The 19,202-nt window shown below is 40.4% G+C and overlaps 1 protein-coding gene and 1 pseudogene across 1 annotated transcript in view; one reads left to right on the top strand and one right to left on the bottom strand.

The window, feature by feature from the left end:
- SLC26A4 (solute carrier family 26 (anion exchanger), member 4) overlaps positions 1-19,202 on the bottom strand; it is an 89,811-nt gene that overhangs the window by 8,742 nt on the left and 61,867 nt on the right. The window contains exons 13-18 of the mRNA XM_006882690.1: positions 18,755-18,824; positions 17,167-17,259; positions 12,491-12,586; positions 11,351-11,581; positions 7,863-7,917; positions 3,993-4,138 (exon numbers count right to left, since the gene is read on the bottom strand). Of these exons, the coding sequence (XP_006882752.1) occupies positions 3,993-4,138; positions 7,863-7,917; positions 11,351-11,581; positions 12,491-12,586; positions 17,167-17,259; positions 18,755-18,824 (691 nt within the window). The remainder of the gene's footprint in view (positions 1-3,992; positions 4,139-7,862; positions 7,918-11,350; positions 11,582-12,490; positions 12,587-17,166; positions 17,260-18,754; positions 18,825-19,202) is intronic.
- Positions 5,269-6,013, top strand: LOC102854624 (annotated as a pseudogene).

The raw sequence follows: 19,202 nt of genomic DNA, 5'->3' as shown, positions 1-19,202 counted from the left end.
AACATCTGTTATCTGAAATACTTCAATTGGTATACCATCTATTCCTGGGGCCTTATTTTTTGCTATTTCCTTCAAAGCAGCTTGAACTTCTTCCTTCTTCACCACAGGCTCTTGCTCATATGTTATTTCTTTAAATTCCTCTGTATCTGCCAATTCCTTTCGATAAAAAAAAAATCTATTAGCCATGCACAGTGGCTCCCAGGTTGCAGGTAAAATAGACTTCAACCTGGTATACGCACTCTTAGTGATTTTTGTGACATTCATAGCCTAAGATATTGGAGGAGAATAAACATGTAAACAAACACAGAATGCATATGTCTATGTAAAGAAACAACTTGACACCTTGGTTCTATTTTACTTTTAATGTGTGATTTTTTTCAGATACTGGTTTGATGATTTTTTTTTCACTTATAGGAGAGCTTAGTCCTTGGAGAAGGACATTATACTCAGAGGAGTGAAGGGACAGCATAGGAGAGGAAGACCCCGAATGAGATAGTTTGATACAGGGCGTTGGTGTGTCAGAATTAGTGAGACTCTCTCAGGACAGGACGGGGTTCAGAGCTGCTTTACATAGGGTCGCAAGTGACTCAATGGCACATAACAACATAGAGAGTTTAGAATATTTATGAGTTTTCAAGGATGACAAATTTTAGCAGCTTAAACGTGTTGTTTTTTTCTATGAAATTTGTGGAATTACTACTTTTATTTATTTTTTACCTCTTTTATTTTTGAGATCCCACATTTATTTAGGGTTGGTATATTCCCCAGGAATAAGAAGCACAACAATCTGTTCACTACATATATTGAAAAAGAACAGTGTACTATTGTTTTCTGAATTAGTTTTACTTTTTATTAAGTCTGCAGTAACTTAACTGCTATGGAGTCAGTTTTGACTCAAAATATCTATCTTTACAGGAGAAGATGGTGCATCTTTCTCCCATTGAGCACCTGATGAGACCTATTTCTCCACATTGTACATAGGGTTGCAAGTGACTCAACAGCACATAACAACAACATCATAGGTTACAGAGTTTAGAATACTTATGAATTTTCAAGGATGACTCTAATAACAAATTTTAGCAGCTGGTGTTGTGCATTAGATGCTGGGCTGCTAACCAAAAGATTGGCAGTTCAAATCCACTAGCTCCTTTGTAGGACAAAAGTGCAGATCTCCTTCTGTAGAGACCTACAGTCTTGAAAACCCCAGGGAGTGTCTAGAATCAACTTGAGGGCAGTGGATTATGTTACTCGAATTGTTGTTAATATTGTGCTCTGATGGAATAGTGGGTAGGGAGTTGTTCTTCAATCACAAAGGCCTCTCATCTCTGGTGCTTCGAAACCACTAGTGGTTCCATGGGAGAAAAATGGACAGTCTCCTCCTATGTGATTTACAACCTCTGGAAACCTGCTGGAAGGTCTGCTTTGAGTTGGTTCTGACTTGATAGCAACAAGTTTGAGGGATTTTTAAAAATTGCTATTATATTGTAAAAAGTATCAGAAAAGACTTGACAGAGACCTACCAGAAATACAGGCTGTGTTTAGAAGAGGTGATGGCACTGGGGACATTATTGCCAATGTCAGGTGGATCTTGGCAGAAAGCGGGGAGTCCCAGAAGAATGTCTATCTGTCATTTCATTGACTGTGCAAAGGCATTTGACTTTGTGGATCACAATAAATTGTCGCTAACCTTGAGGAAAATGAGAATCTCACAACACTTGATCGTACTTATAACAAACCTATACTTGGACCAAGAGGCAGTTCTCAGACAGAGCAAGGAAACACTGCATGGTTCAAAATCAGGAAAGGAGTGGGTCAGCGAAGCATCCTGTCCCTGCATCTTTTCTATCTGTAAGCAGAACAGATCAATCTAGAAGCAGGGCTTTATGAGGAGGAGTGTGGCATCAAGATTGGAGGGAGACTCATTAACAACATACAATATGTAGATGACACATCTTCCTTGCTGAAACTGAAGAAGACCTGAAATACTTGCTGCAAAAGGTCAAGGACTGTAGTCCTCAATAAGGATTGAAGCTCAACATCAAAAAGACAAAGATTCTCACCACTGGCCCAATTGGTAGCACTATATTAGCTGGAGAAAAGATGGAGGTTGTTAGTAATTACAGCTTGCTCAAATCCATAATCAACACTCTTAATACCAGCAGTCAGGAAATAAAAAAAAATGAATTGCATTGGGAAAATCTGCTGTCATGGACCTCTCCAGACTGCTGAAGAGCAACAATGTCAGTCTAGATACAAAGGTGTGCCTAATCCAGGCCATGGTCTTTTCAATTACTTGTTATACTTCAGAGAGTTGGACAATGACTAAAGATGACAGAAGAATAAATGCCTTTGAGTTGTGGTGCTGGAGAAGAATCTTGAACATATCATAAACTGCCAAGAATACAAATAGATCTGTCTTGAAGAGGGTGAAACCAAGTCTCTCCTTGCAGACTAGGATTTTGTAGTTCTGCCTCACTTACTTTGGGCATGTGGCCAGGAGAGATCGGTCCTTGGAGAAGGACATCATGCTCAGAAGGGTGGACGGACAGCGCAGGATAGGAAGACACCGGATGAAATGGGCAGTGGGGTTTGGTGTGTTGGAGTTAGTGAGACTGGCTCAGGACAGGGAAGGGTTCAGAGCTGCTGTACATAGGGTCACTATACCTCGCAGGCGACTCAATGGCACCTAAAAAAATAACATACTATAGCAGGTTTGGAAGTAGGAGTGGCATCCACTTCCTAAACAACTTGCCTCTGGAAACTCTCTGAACTTTGATAAATGTGGATAGTTGTAGAGGGGCTTCAGGCCTTTTATTCATAGGGTTGCTATGAGTCATTCTCGACTTGAAGGCAATCAACAACATTTTTTTATAAATTATTATTAAATTTTATTAGTTTTCATGAACATTTACAGAGATTTTGGGTTTTCATTCAACAACATTTTTGTTGTTGTTGTTACCTAAATGCATTTTTAGAGAATCAACGAGAAGGGAGATTTATGAGCAGGCCTAGCCCAATGAACCAGACTCAAAAAGTGCATCTCCTCTGTGTATTTGATGGGAGAGCTCACAAAATAAGGAGGCATGTCAGAAACTGCACTCTATTATATTGGGGTGGAGTTAACCCTAGGATTTACTTTTTATTTACTTGTTTTCCTATTTCACGTACCACATATGATCTGATAGAACCTACTTAACCTCTCTAATTCTAAGATCTCTAAGATCTCCAGACTGCTGAAAATTTAAGCTGTCATCTGTGCACACAAATCACAAAAACTCTCAAGATTTAGTGATATATTCTGAAAACAGTCTATAATTAATGTCCATTTTTATAATTGAACCATTAACAAACTGCACTGTAATGCCAAAGGCATTTGATCGAAATCCATGAGCTGCTCTGCGGGAGAAACACGGGCAGTCTCCTCCGGTGTGATTTACCGCCTTGGAAAAGCCCCTGGAGGGCCAGCTGTGGGTCAGTTCTGACTGTATGGTACATGACAACAACATTATACTATAAGGGAGCTCTGACAGCCTGCTGGTACCGAGTTGCACTGCAAATCCAAGGTTCAAATCCGCTAGCTGGTCTGTGGAAGAAAGAGGCGCAGCCTCTGATGTGTTTTACAGCCTCTGAAAACTTGTAGGAGGGCCAGTTATGACTCAGTTTCAACTCAACATAGCATATAACAACAATAACAACTTATAAAACTGGTGAGTACTGGGTACTAGTGGTACTAGGATACGAGACACAAACTCTTCTCCTCTAGGTATTAACCAATCTTATTTACGCCTCACATCTATACAGCAATATCAGTGTTTTCACTCTTAGTTTTACTAAAGGGAAAAGTAAAGCTCTAAGAAGTGAGGTAGATGCCTGGAAAATCTCACAACTATGCCGTGGTTTAAACTCAGATTTGTGTATTTTTTTTATCATCTAAAGGAAGCCCAAAAGTTGAGGAAAGACAGATACTGTAAAGAGGCTAAATAAATGCTTACCGTTTCTAAAAGAGAATCTTGAATCTCTTGAGTTTTGACCAGGTTCACAAGATAGAGTACAGCATCATGGACGGTCAAAAAGAAAATGTCTTTCCTAATGTTCTCATCAAAGAAACCACACTGCTCCAGCTTCTGTATGAGGTGGTCTTCAACGGAAAGAGACAAGATAGAGTGTTGCATTAGTTTCTCAGAAAAGATTTTTTTCTAACATTCACAGTAGTTTTTTTTTTGCATTGTATTATGGTTTAGGTACTAGGGATATTATAGCTAATGTTAGGTGGATTTTGAGAAGAAAGCAGAGAATACCAGAGGAATGTCTATCTGTGTTTCATTGACTATACAAAGGCTTTTGGCTGTGTGGATCGCAACAAACTGTAGCTGACTCTGAAAAGAATGGGAATCCCAGAACATTTAATTGTTCTTATGTGAAACCGTATTATACTTGAACCAAAAGGCAGTCATCAGAACAGAGCAAGGAGACACTGCATGGTTCAAAATCTGGAAGGATGTTCACCAGGGATTTATTCTATCTCCATACCTTTTCAATCTGCATGCAGAACAGATCATCCAGGACACTGGGCTGTTCAAGGAGGAATGTGGCATCAGAATTGGGACAATTCATCAACAATCTGCTTTATGCAGATGACACAGCCCTGCTTGCTGAAACTGACGAGGACCTGAAGCACTTGCTGCGGAAGATTAAGGACTGCAGCCTTCAATATGGATTGAAACTCAACATCAAGAAAATAAAGATTCTCACCACTGGGCCAATTGGCAACATCATTATGGATGGTGAAGAGATTGAGATTATGAACAGTTTTAGTTTGCTTTATTCCACAGTCAACACTCTTGATACCAGCAGCCAGGAAATCAAAAGACAAATTGTTTTGGGAAAGTCAGCTGTCAGAGACCTCTCCAAAGTACTGAAGAGCAATGAAGTCAAGCTGGAGACTAAGGTGTGCCTGATCCTGGCAATAGTATTTGCAATTGTGTGCTATGCATTGGAGAGCTGGACAGTTACTAGGGATGATAGAAAGAGAATTGATGCCTTTGAGCAGTGGTGTTGGAGGAGAGTGTTCAATATACCATGGACTGCTAAGAGAACAGACAGGTCTGTCCTGGAGAGGGTTAAGCCAGAATGCTCCTTGGAATCAAGGATTCTGAAGCTTCATCTGACATACTTTGGACATGTTGCAAAGAGGGACCAGTCCTTGGAGAGGGACATCATGTTTGGGAGGGTGGAGGGTCAGCACAAGACAGGAAGACCCTTAATGAGATGGATCAATTCAGTGATTGAGTAGTGGGAGTCGATGTGTCAGAGACAGTGAGGTTGGCACAGGATAGAGCAGGGATTAGGGCTCTTGTACCTAGGGTCACTATGAGTCGCAAGCTACTTGATGGCACATTACAACAATGTTATGTTTTAAGTGGAAGTTTACAGAGCAAATCAGATTCTTATTCAACAATTTATATACATTAAAAACAATTATGCAGAGCTCAGTGAAATGGCCACTACCAGTCAAGGAAACTCTGAGGAACATTTTGAGTCATTGGACCTTGCAGAATTTGCTACAAAGGTAGCCATGGATGCAAGCTGTTGAACAAGCATCTGGGTCTTCTGCTGAAAAGGACAGCGCAGACACCCAGCTGCTCATTGGACTTGTCACTGGCTGGTGCACGGGTTTCATCTTCCAGAAGGTTGGGAACTTGGTGGCAACAGGTGTGGGTGGTGGATTTTTTTTTCTCCTCCTTCAGATTGCAAACTATACTGGCCACTTCAAGGTTGACTGGCAACAAATAGAGATGGACATGAAGAAAGCCAGGGAGCAACTGAAAATCCAAAAGAGTAATCAGATCCCCAATGAAGTCCGGTGCAAAGCCGAGGAGGTGGTGTCATTTGTGAAGAATGTCCTTGGACTGGGGGATCTTCTGGAGGCTTCCTCCTGGGCATGGCATCCCAAGGCAGGCAACTTCACCTCCATGTTGCTGGATGGCTTTTCTTCCATCATTCATCAGAATAAGCGGGTTGTGTTTTTTAAACCAGAAGCCTCTGCACTCCCTCCAGGAGATTGAGTCTCTCCCTCTCCTCCTCTCCTCCCTGCACTGACAGAAAGGAATCGATTTCTGCTAATTCACATTAACTCAGTAAGGACGTAACTTGAACTTGACTGATGATGGAAGAGATAATACATTCATCTCCCAGCACACTCCACATGTGGCTGGTCTCGGTCGACCAGAATGTTTCTTTTCCCTATGTACGATGCAGCATGGCTCACCAAGGAGGAGGAAGAGATCCTCAAATGATTTCATAGGGGAATAGCAAGAACAAAACAGCAGTTTGCTCTTACGTGCAACATGGAAACCAACTGAATAAATTTCCTTTTACACATAAAAGAAACCCCCAAAAAAAACAAAACCAAAAAAGCCCAACCAAACAATTATACACGTTTTGTTTTGGGATAATTAGGTGCAACTCCCTGAACACAGCAGCATGCTACCCACTGCCTTCCTGGGTTCCCTCTTGCCATTTGCCCATTTTTGCTGTCCCATCTTTGTTTTGGGGCAAATGCTCATTTTTTGGTCTTGGATGGCTGATTGCTCTTAGCAGTAAGTTCCTTACACGTGCTACTTTTCACTTCATGGGCCTGTCTTGGGTTTGACTGAAAAATGACCCCAGAGTTGTTCTCAGTTCAGGTTTCGAGGTCATAATCTTGAAGGGATTCCATGAGTCTCTAGTTGATCAGTGAATCCGGGGTTTTTTAAAGATTTTTCATTTTTGTTCTATATTCCCCCCCGCGCCCCACTCTGTCCAGGACATTCTCTTGTGATCTTAATTAGTCAGTACTGGTTTCTGGACACTATGGGCTTACCCTAAGGAAATTAACCCAAAATATGATTGATTTCACTCAGCACAATCACCTTCAGTTTTATCCGAATTGTATAATGGTTTGCAGATTCATTATTTTTTTAACAGTATATTTTTTTTCATTCTAATCATGTACCATAGTTTATCCATTCATTTATTGATGATGGCTTCGGTTGAAAAGTACTACATTTTTATAATTCTATTAATTTGTTTTTCCCCAAGGATGCTGCAGCTCTAAATAAGGCTATTTTGCAGAAGCACATAGGAGTGGCTGGAGTGGGAGGTCTTGGTACCCTAACACATTGACTTGGCAGGCTGATGCTCTGTGCTCCCCTGCTTGGAGCCTGGCTGCTAGTGGCTCACAGCTGTGCCCTCTTCTGGAGTGTTTTCACCAGAAAATGCCTGGAGATTACACTCCCACAGCCAGGTGGCCTGTGGCTGGTGTCTTACGGGAAGGGACAAAGGCCTCAAGAAGAAATAGGCCTCGTGGGCTCTTCCCGCTGTGGGTAGCCTGTGAGATGAAGCTCAGGAAAGCATGTGCTCACCCATATTCACCCCCGACCTATCCTGTTCTTTCCCCTCACTTTTATTTTTTCTGGAGTGAACTCTTTCAATACATCACTTGTACAAGAATTCCTCACCCCAAGCTCTGCCTCTACACACTGGTATTTTCCTACATGCATGTGTTATACACAGATAAATGCCCAGATCCGCACCTTTGTGGAGCCTCTTATACTAAGGATCTAAACCATTCAACTCTGAATCTTATCTATGATAAAGTTTATTTACCATAGCATTTAACTATGACAAAATTTCCTTATTGGTCCAGTGTGGCACAAACTTGAAGTCCTTGGTATATTAGAAAAGGCCTTCAGATATCATATGCTGGGTTCTACTTTAGAGTGTGTGTGCGTGTGTGTGTGTGTGTGTGTGTGTGTGTGTGTGTGTGTGTGTGTGTCGTGTGTGTGTGACAGAGAGAGCAGCGCGAGCATGAGCGCATTTACCTTGAAGCGATGAGAAGTACACATTCACACCAATTCTTTGGAATTCTTTGACAATCTGGCGGGTTAAAGGAAATAGTTTGAAACAATGAGTGATTCCATTTGCACAAAATTCACTAGCATGTAATCATTTGCTAAATATTTTCATGGTTAACTTGGTTTTTGAAGAAAGTTCATTACTGGGGGAAAGTTCATTATTAGAAAACATAGAAGAGAGGTTTCAGTTTATTGTGATGGTGTGATTAGTAATGAAAGGATCCCTATTTCAAGAGGTGGTAATGTCCATAGCACAGCAGCCTATCAGACAAAGATGCTTAATAAATATTTGTGAAAAGAAAAACTTCCTATAATGTCCCCTGCTGGTTGGAAAAAGAACATGAGTTTATAGTTTTGTAAGTTGTTACGACTGCAGGAAACAGGGTTAAGGTTATACAGGCTCTCTCTGCATTCTTTCAACTAAAACTATCTTTAATATATAAAGACACAAAAGCTAAGGGCAATAATAAAAGTGAAGGAGAAACTGAGGATGGGGTGGGGACTAAGGCCCCTAGTAAAGTTTAAGGTTTGCAGTTTTCTTTAGTTTATAGTAGTCATTTTAGAATTGGTAGCAATTATTTTCAAAGTATGAGAAATACTCTGTCTTTAAATATATCAAGATTCTCTCCCCAAAACCAAATGATGAAATCAGTAAGCCAATACTATTTAAAGCAAGGCCTGGTGGCCTAGTGAGCCAGGGGTTATGCTGTTAAGGTGGCCTCTCGCTGGTGGTTTGACTCCACCAACAGCTCTATGGGAGAAACATGCACAAACTCCTGCTGTGCAGCGTCTGAAAACCCACTGGAGCATGAGCTGTAAGTCAGTCCCAACTCTGGAGCAATGAGGTTTACTTGTTTTTGGTTTTCCTTTTTAAGTCAGCTGTGAGTCTGAGCCAATGTCTAGAGGAAATGCACAAGGAAGAGCAAGTGAGATGGCAGCCAGGCGGGCAAAGACACCTGGACCAGAACCAGACAGCCTATTCCCCCACCCCATCACCAAATGCAATCAGTCCCTTACTTTCCCTGCCTATGGCCCACATCCTGGAAAAAGAAGAGTTGACAAGAAGCCCCTGCTAAGCTAAACATCAGTGAGGGGTCGGTTTCACATTATTGCATAAGATAGCTGGTATGTTGGGCCTGCTTAAATTTCTAGATAATAACCAAGCCTTAGGCGTACTTACTGAAGAGCAACTGTGTCAGTCTAGAGACTAAGGTGGGCCTGATTCAGGCCATGGCCTTCACAATTAATTGCTATGCATCAGAGAGTTAGACAATGACTAAGGGTAATAGAAGAAGAATCAATGCCTTTGCGCTGCAGTGCAAGAGAAGAGTACTGAATATACCATGGACTGCTAAGAGAAAAAAAAACAGTTCCACCCTGGAGAAGGTGAAACCAGGCTGCTCCTTGGAGTAAGGATTTTGAAACTCTGTCTTACACACTTTGGGCATGTCACCAGGAGGGACCAGTTCTTGGAAAGGGACATTATGCTTGGGAGGGTGGAGGGACAGCGCAAGAGAGGAAGACCCTCGATGAGATGGATTGACTTAGTCATTGGGGTAATGGGGGTAGATCAAGGACAATGAGGTTGGCTCAAGACAGAAGAGGGTTCAGAGCTGTTGTACATAGGGACGCTATGAGTCACAGGTGAATCGACGGAACATAACAACAACAGGAGTCCTTGGTTGATGAAAACAGTTAACACTCTTGATTGCTAATGGAAATATTCAAGTGCACCCAGAGGCATCTGAGAGGGGAGGTATGTGGTCTGCTTATGAAAACCTAGTGACTGAAAGCCCTATGGGGCACAGTTCTCCTCTGACTCACACGGGTTTGTCATGAGGAGTCGGAATCGACTCAAAAGCAACTGGCTTGTTTTTAACTGAAACTTAAAGTAAGCTTGACATTGCTGGTAATATCTTATTTAATTAGCTTTGAAGCTCTTAATATATTGCTATTAATAAGGTTACTTCCCCCTATATTGCTTAATACCATAAAGGGGACTAAATCAAACTATGATAAATCTCCACTGCCACGGAATGCACTTGTACAAATCAAGAATTTTAAAAAAACAATACCACATTAATGACCTGGAGCTGGTTTAACTAGATTTCTGGTACCACTAATGTTCTAACACCACATCCACTTCAGCTTTTCCTTGCACTTCCTCCATTTCCAGCCTGTTTTCTGCTCAAATGCTTGAGAAAGCTTGACTATCTCAGACCTGCCATGTACCTGCCTGGTACTCTTTATCCTGCTACTGTTCACACAGCAAAAAGAAATGCAACACTTAGCACAAATTTTTGCCCACTTTTATCTTTTTTTATACTCCACTTTCCTTGGAGAAGGACATCATGCTCAGAAGGGTGGACAGACAGCACAGGAGAGGAAGACCCCAGATGAGATGGATTGATATAGTAATTGGAGCAATGATTGTTGGTGTGTCGGAATTAATGAGACTGGCTCAGGACACAGAAGGCTTCAAAACTGCTGTACACAGGGTTGCTATACATCACAGACTACTCAATGGCACAGAACAACAATAACATACTATGACAGGTTTGGAAGCAGGAGTGGCATCCACTTCCTAAGCATCATGCCTCCGGAAACTATGAACTTTGATAAATGTTGAGAGTTGTAGAGGGCTTCAGGCCTTTTGTTCATAGGGTCGCTATGGGTCATGCTCAACTCGAAGGCAATCAACAACAACAACAAGTGATCCTTGGAAGCAAGGATGGTGAGGCTTCATCTCATACTTAGGGCATGTTGTTAGGAGAGCCTGTCTCTTGGAAGGGGAATGCATGTGTGGAAAGGAGAGGGTCAGCAAAAGAGATGAAGATCTTGAACCAAATGGATTAATACAGTCATGGCAACAATGAGCTCGAATGTGTTGGGGGAGGTAAGGATGGCACAGGATAAGTCAAGCTTCAAGTCTGTTGTTCATAGGGTCCCTGTGCAGCATACTTGACTAGACAGTACCTAACAACAGCAGCAACATGTATTCATAGAAAAAAAAATATTAAATGTTACTACTTACTGAGAGAGGACTATACACCAGATATTTTCCTAAGCACTTTAGACGCATCAGCGGGTATCATTTTTCTTAACAACCCTCTTAAGTAGATACCATACCATCACTGCTCTCGTTTTTCAGATGAAGAAATTGGGATTCTAAATGACTTGTCTATGTTCGCCTTGCTAAGTAAATGGCCAGAACTCACATCTAAAAAGCCATAGCTTCAGACCCCATGCTTTAAAGGACTATACTTTGTTATGGTCATTTGCCTTTGAGTTGGAACTCACTCGACCTCTCCAGCAGGTTTCCAGAGGCAGGAAATCACACGGGAGGAAACTGCCCATCCCTCCGCCATGCAGCATCTGGCGGATAAAAACTGAGTGCCTTTGAAATTGCTAGCACTACCACAAAAAACATTCCCATAAAAATTACCAAACCTTACCATTCTCAACGATCTCACGCCAACAACATCCAAGAACGACACAGCGCCACAGTCGAGCACAAGACTATGGATTGGAACTTTCGGAACGTTCACTTTGACTGGAAGATCAGAATTCCAATCCACTTGAATCTCTATTTCTCTGGTTGGGATGTCAAGTTCCTCCGGATCTTCAATATCATCATCGGCCTCAAATGCACTGTTTGACGCGGCAGCATCACTTATAATGCCATTCTAAACAAGGAAAACATTGCCAACTTCAGTACCATTGCTATTTGGAATGTCTTTCAACAATTAATTTCAAATGACTTAACAAGTCTTACACACACTTCCTGAGAAGAAAAACAAACAAAAACATCAAAAGGATGAACTCCCAAGGAATGAGTTTATGTCAGTTCAAATGCTGATATTCTCTAGGAAGAAAACTGGAAGAACAGAGAAGTCAGAATTTATGGGAGATTGTGGAAAACTAATGAATCACGTGAATTTACTCTCTGAAAGTCTGTGGAAAATTGCCACAATACACTGTCAGAGGAGTCTGCATTAAAGGGAAGGATTCTAAGAGTTTATGAACTTCCAGCCTTCTGTTGTGAGAGAATTTCTGGCCTTGGGTTATCACTTATTTCCTTTCAATAAACACAAATTGTAAAGGTTTAACACGGCAAAAAAGGTTAGCTAGGAGGCTTCTAAGGCAGTTCATTGATATGAACAGTAGAGGACAATCTGGAAAAGGAGACTGTGAAAGGCTATAACCATCACTGATGTAATCAATGCAATGAATCGTATGCACAGAAATGGTTGTGCTGGTATGGTTCTGTTGTGTTTCCAACAACACAAATAAATTATTTTTAAAATAAATAACATTTTTTTACAGCATAGATACTGCTTGTGATTAAAATATAAAGAAGAAAAAAAAAACACAACCCAACAAACTTATGCTCTGTTTCCAGGCAACTCTGCTGACTTCTTTCATTCTGCTTCCTCCTACCCTCATGCATACAAGAACATCACAGCTGTTCTCTTGTATACATATGCCATCTGCTTGTGCACATCTGGCTTCCAAAGGGGGTATATTTAATTTTAGACCATCTAGCTGCTTTCATCAGAGATAAGAATTGAAAGAGGAAAAAGCTCTTTCCTCACCTTTGTTGCTCTTAATTGTCCTTTCTTGATGAGTTTCTGTATTTTCTTCAGTGCTTTCAGTCTCTTATTATACACTCGAATAGCATCAAATCCAACCTTTGGAAAGAAATGCCAAGTTATGTAAAAGGTCTGGTTCCTAATAGTCATGAATGGTAATTGCTAGCCAGAAAGAGTATTTCTCACAGGGTATTATCCTGGAGACATTTTGTCAAAAAAAAAAAAAAAAAAAGGAAAGAGAGGGAATGGATTGTGAAGTCTGATGGAGCAAATTTCTCCCCTATCAGAACACCCTACCGTACTGCATTCCCAGAGATTCAGAGAATATATCAGCATATTAAAGGATCTAAGACAGTAAAAAAACAAAACAACAAAAAATTAATCTCTATCACTTTAAGGCTGTGTTTTCCAAAGTTTCTTGATATCACAGAGCCCTTTTGTTATTGCAAAATCTAGGAACATTTTCCTTAAACCAGTTTGCCCTGGAACACACTTAGGAAAATACTGACCTAGAGGTAAATTCCAAGTTTGAAGCAGACAGTGACATTCAAGACCAGAATTTCCTGTTTATATATTCTAGCATATTTTACTGTTTACTATAACCAGACAACGCTCTCCTACCTACCTGTTCCCATATCTTTCCCTCAGCTCACATAGCTCTCTAGCACCTCCTTTTACCCTAATGTTACCAAAACTTAGTCAAACTAATATAGATCTCTCTATAAATTCTTCAGGGAGCTGTGGCAGCCTAGTGGTAAGAAGCTGTGCTGCAATCCCAAAGGCACACAGTTCTAATCCACCAGCTGCTCTGCAGGAGGATGAGCAGTCTCCTCCTCTGTGATTTACTGCCTCTGAAAATCCACTGGAGGGTCAGCTATGAGTTGGTTCTGACTCCAAAGTACACAACAACAGTGCCTATTGAGGAGCTCTGGTGACTTGGCAATAGGAGTTTCATCGCCAACCCAAGGGTATGTGGTTTGAATTAACCAGCTGCTCCAACCAACAAAGAAAGATGAGCAATCTCCTCCTATGGATTTACTGCCTCTGAAAACCCACTGGAGGGTTAGCTGAGTCAGTTCTGATTCAATAGGACACAACAACAATGCCTATAAAGTTGTCATATGGTTTATCCTAATTCATGACAACTCATATAGGTCAGGGAACTGTGCCCCATTACATTCTCAAGAGTTGATTATTAAAAGTACGTTGTCAGTGTTTCTTCTGAAGTGTTGCTGGCCAAGCATGTCAATCATTCATGCCACCCAGGAAATCATACAATCTATAAGGTTTTTAGATGCCATCAGACCAAATGCACAAGAGATCAAAACACTGTCCTATCCTATACTATCTTCATAACGGCTGCTGTTCTTAAGCCATTGCTGCAGGCACTGTGTCAATCCATTTAATTGTCTTCCTTGTTTTCACCGATTCCCTATTCTACTGAAGTTTTTGTTGTCATTATTGTTATGTGCCATCAAGGAGTCAGGCTCAAACTCATAGCTGACCTTCCAGTGAGGTTTTGTAGGCTTAGAAATACATGGAAGGAGATTGTCCGTGTTTCTGCAGCACAGCAGCTCATGAATTTGATCTGTGTGCCTTTGGGATGGCAGCACAACTCCTTTAACACTAGACTGCCAGAACTCCCTGATGTACTTCTATTTTATAAATGAGCTGAAGATGGCCTGCATGTATTGGTACCATGTTGCTTATTTATTTATAGAAAGTTGAGGCCTGTTAGCACTAACGAGCCCACTGGCACAAAACCCAAATTTGTACACATTTTAAAAAAATATAAATAGCCCCAAAATAAGATTTTCAGTCACATAAAGCCAGACGAAGGTGAATCTGAACCAGAGTATTTCATTTACATAATATGCATCTGAAAGTTGGACAATGAATAAGGGAGAATGAAGGGTGGGTGCATTTGAATTGTGGTGTTGGCAAACAGCATTCACTGTGTCATGTACTACCTAAACAAATAAACCTGTCCTGGAGGAAACACACACAAGTTGCCCTTTGGAGGCAAGGATGGTGAAACTTCATCTCAGGTACTTTAGGCATGTCCAGAGGGTACGCTTTACCAACACAATTCAAAGACATTGATTCTTCTGTCATCTTTATTCACTGTCCAACTTTCAGAAGCAAGGAAGAAACTGAAAATACCCTGGCTTAGATCAAGTGCTCCCTAAACTGACACCCCTGCTCTTTAGAACTTTGGAAAGGTCCCAGGAAGCAGACTTTCCCAATGCAACAAACATATCTTTTGTTTTCATCACTGCCATTAACATAGGTGTTGACTTGGAACTCAAGTAAAATGGAATCACTGATAACGTCAATCTCTTCTCCCTTTATTCTGATGTTGGCTATGGTTCAGTGGTAAGGATTTTTGCTTTCTTCATGTTGAGATGTTGAAGGCTGTCATCTTTGATCTTCTGCAGTCAATGCTTCAAGTCTTCTTTACTTTGTTTTTTTATTTTATTTAATTATTTTGTGTGTGTGTACCGTCAAATCAGATCTGACTGGTACAGGAGGAGATTGCCCCTCCTTCTCCAGTAGAGTATCTGGTGGATTTGAACTGCATACCTTGGGATTGCAGTGCAGCTTCTTGTCACTAGACCACCAGAATTCCCTAAGTCATCTTCACTTTCAGCAAGCAAGGTTCGGTGTGTCATTTGCATAAAACAGGTTGTTGATGAGATTTCCTCCAATTCTGATTCCATGTCCTCCTTCATAGAGTCTAACTATTAGAATTAGTTGCTCAACATACAGATTGAACAGGTCTGGAGAAAAGATACAACCCTGATGCACACTTTTCCTGATTTTAAGCAGTGTCGTGTTCTTTCGTTCTGTTCAGACAGCAGCTTCTTGGTCTGTGTATAGGTTTCATAAGAACACAATTAAAAGTTCTAGGATTCCCATTCTTCTCAATGCTAGCCATGATATGTTATTATGACTTTGCATAGTCAATAAAACATACATAGACAGTTTTCTGAGATTCTCTGCTTTCAGCAAGGATCTATCTGACATCAGCAATGATATCCCTGGTGCCATGGTGCCTTCTAAACCCAACTTGAGCTTCTGGAAGTTACCTGTGAATGTACTATTCCAGTCATTTTTGGATAATCTTCAGCAATATTTTGCTTGCATGTGATATTAATGAAATTGTTTGATAATTTCCACATTGCATTGAATCTCCCCTCTTGGGCAGAGGAACAAACATGGATCTCTTCCATTTGGCCAGGTAGCTGTGTTCCAAAGTACAAGTTTCAATGAAATAGAGGAAGATCGTCAAAGAGATGAATTGATGCAGTGCTTGTAATGGCAGAGATATGACGCCACAGGGTAGGGCAAGGTGTGTTTTGTTGTTCATGGGATCTTCCAGATTTACATATTCATGAAAACTATACTCAGAGTCCTCTAGCTATAAATAAGAGAAAATCTTTTCGTTATAAGGACCTCCAAGTTGCTGTTGTTCTTAGAGCTCTCTAACCAAGAACTCCCCACTTGGACAACATACACATACACATACACATACACATACACAGAAGCGTCTCCTCTCCTCTATTCTCCTGGAGTCTCTTGACCCTTTTTTCTCTTCTGGTGGTTACTCACCACTTGCCTTTATTTCTTACATTTTTTTTTTACTATTATTAGTTTTAATAAAAATTTACAGTGACTGGATTTCCATTCATTCATTGTTGCACTTTTCTCCCTACCCACCCCTCCCCCAAGTTCACTTTTCTCTTTGAAAAGTAAAAGAAAAATTCTTTCATTGTTATACAGTCCCTCCCCCCAATTCCACTCCACTATGCAGCCTTCGTCCTGCACTCCTCTCATGACAATAATACCTAATCATATATCCCTTTAAAAACATTTCTTTCCCTCATCTGTTTCAATACAGTATACATTGTTTATCCCATCGTTCTAAGACCTCCTGCTTTGGGAGGTTGCCCACAACCACCGTCATCCCTCTGTCAATGTGACAGCCCCAGTTAACAGCTGTTGTGCAATGTTACTATCCCATGATTAGATCTTTATTCTTGATCAGCCTCAAACTACTTCATTTATTTACTTGGGAACATTCAGCCTGAAGACAGACATCTTTAGAATTATTAGTTGGTTCTAACTTATAGTGGTGATAGTGATTGCTGCACAGACCTCAGCATGTATGTTTTACTTTCCTATTGTTGATATAGCAACTGGGGTGATGGGGGTTGGTGTGTTGGAATTAGTGAGACTGGCTCAAGACAGGGAAGAATTCAGAGCTGCTGTACATAGGGTCGCTATAAATCACAGGTGACTCAGTGGCACATAAAAACAATAACATACTATGACAAGTTTGGAAGTAGGAGTGGCATCCACTTCCTAAATAACATGCCTCTGAAAACTCTATGAACTGTGATAAATGTCAGTAGTTGTAGAAGGGCTTCAGCCCTTTTGTTCATAGGGTTGCAATGAGTCATGCTCAACTTGAAGGCAATCAACAACAACAACAACAACAACAACATCATCACCATCCAGATCGCAGAGTATTTAAGGCCAAGGATAGATAGCATGCTACCCACTACAAAGAGAATAAAGCTTTACTGCCAGGTGGAAACCAGTAAATATTGAAAGAAAATTATGAAAGAAGCTTCAAAAGAGGTTAGAAACCAAATGTCAAAGGAGGGAATACTTACTGTGGATTTGATACATTTTTTAAAACCATCGATGTTGCCATAAAAAATCGGACTAGAAAATCTAAGAATCCTCACTCCTTCAGGTTCTTCAATCTAATATGTGGGGGGGGGGAAAGAAATAGCCTGAAGATTGTTGAAATGACAACTATTTTATTACCTCTATATTTATCACAATAGGAAAAAGAATAGTCTGGGGTTAAACAATTTCAGGTCTCAAGTATTTATTGAAATGTCTGGCAACTCACAATTGCTCAGAGGAGTAGGCAGCAGCACTCCACTTCCCTTCAATAGGGGCTTCATCCCATTTGCCAAAGTTCCTGGAGCCCAACAAATCACACTGCCATGTAGGATCAAAGTAAGAAGGGGCCTTAGCGTTCGACCTTCCCATTTCCAGAGAAAGAAACTCAAGTTCAGAACGGGAACACGATTGGCCTCAAGTTCATATCACCAGCACACTTTTTTTTAATTCCTCTAAAATGTTAACTAGCAAAAAAAAGAGTTGTGAAGATTGAGCCCTTTGCTGTCATCTGTTTGAATGCATTCTGACACACAATGGCCAGACTGAAAGCAGAAACCATGACTCAGAGCTTCATAGACTTGTCTAGTCTATAGGGAGCATAGACTTTTGTCCAGTACCATCAGCTGAGAAAATCGAGCGAGCCTCTAAGAAGCTGAGTGAACAAGCCTTTTACCACAACTAAGTCTAGAACACAAGGGTCCCAAAGTCAGCCAAATCCATGGCCAAAAATTCTCCAGAGGCATTTTTAAACATTTTTAAAGGACTTTGAAGACTCTTGACTCACACAAATGAGTCAGATTGTGGAAATAAATAAAATAACATCTACTGAAAATATTAAATATAAGGCCCAACATCTTTTAAAACTAAACTACAATTACTACGACTTTTTTGTCATTTGAGGTTTTTTTTCTTTTCATATTCTCTTAAAAATTCTATCATTTTCATCTTTGCTTTTTGTGTACTTCACTAGTACTTATGAAGCTTTCCCCATTTTAAATTTTATTTGTTTTAATTTTCATTTTTTTAAAGCAGAGTTCACAGCCCACTATCAGGACATCTAGTCGCTTTGTTCTTTATGTCCTGTGCTATGTGTTATTATATTTTTCTGTCCCAAGGATCAATCAAAATATCAGATAAAGCTCTCTGTGACAAAGAACTTGAAGGTCTCTTGTTAAAATTGGCTGAAGAAAATCTGGCAGGGATTTCAGCCAATTTCACAGAAGATAAAGACCACATAAAAGAGAAAGAGAAATCTTTTCAACTTCTAGAAATAATGTAATTGTTTTTTGTTTTTTTAAAAATCCCTCTTAAAATGGTTTTACATTAAAGTAGTCTTTTCTGAAGATCAGTGACACTGATTAGCATGGAGAGAACTCATGTAAATCATGAATATCAGAGGGCACATTGAGTAAAAAATTTTCATGATACCCTCAAAAGTTTTGTGGACTTCTATAATAATAGCTCTTTGTTTGGCTATGTTATACTTAACAAGGTAAATGAGAATAGGAGAGTCCTACAATTCTAGGCTACCAAAACCAAACCCAGAAAATACGTCACAAAAGCACTCACATTTTTGTAACTCTTGATACTTCTGTAGATGTCTGTGCTAGGGAAGCTTCCAAGACCACTCCATGAGGGACTAGAAAAAGAAAAAGAAAAAAGATGAGTGAAGTGTTTACCTCAAAAAATAACAGGCGGGGAGCTCTGGTAGCCTAGTGGCAAGAAGCTGTACTGCAATCCCAAAGGTACACGGTTTGAATCCACCAGATGCTCTGCCGGAGAAGGAGGGACAATTTCCTCCTGTACCAGTCAGATCTGATTTGATGGTACATGCACAAAAAATAAAAAAAAAACCAACACAGGCATATTTTGGAATAAAAAGTTAAAAGGAAGAACCAGTATAAAAAAAAATAACATCTGCCATCCTGGTGTTTTTGGCCTTCCTCTTTGCAGCTGCTGACATTTTCCTCTGAAATGAACAGCTGGTGTTTGTGTGGAAGTGGAGGAGAAGAACCGT

This window comes from Elephantulus edwardii, unplaced genomic scaffold (genome assembly GCF_000299155.1).
Source record: "Elephantulus edwardii isolate Elephantulus edwardi_28Jun2011 unplaced genomic scaffold, EleEdw1.0 scaffold00022, whole genome shotgun sequence".
Classification (NCBI taxonomy): domain Eukaryota; kingdom Metazoa; phylum Chordata; class Mammalia; order Macroscelidea; family Macroscelididae; genus Elephantulus; species Elephantulus edwardii.
The sequence above is the reverse complement of the archived record's forward strand: the minus strand, read 5'-3'. Positions and strand labels throughout refer to the sequence as shown.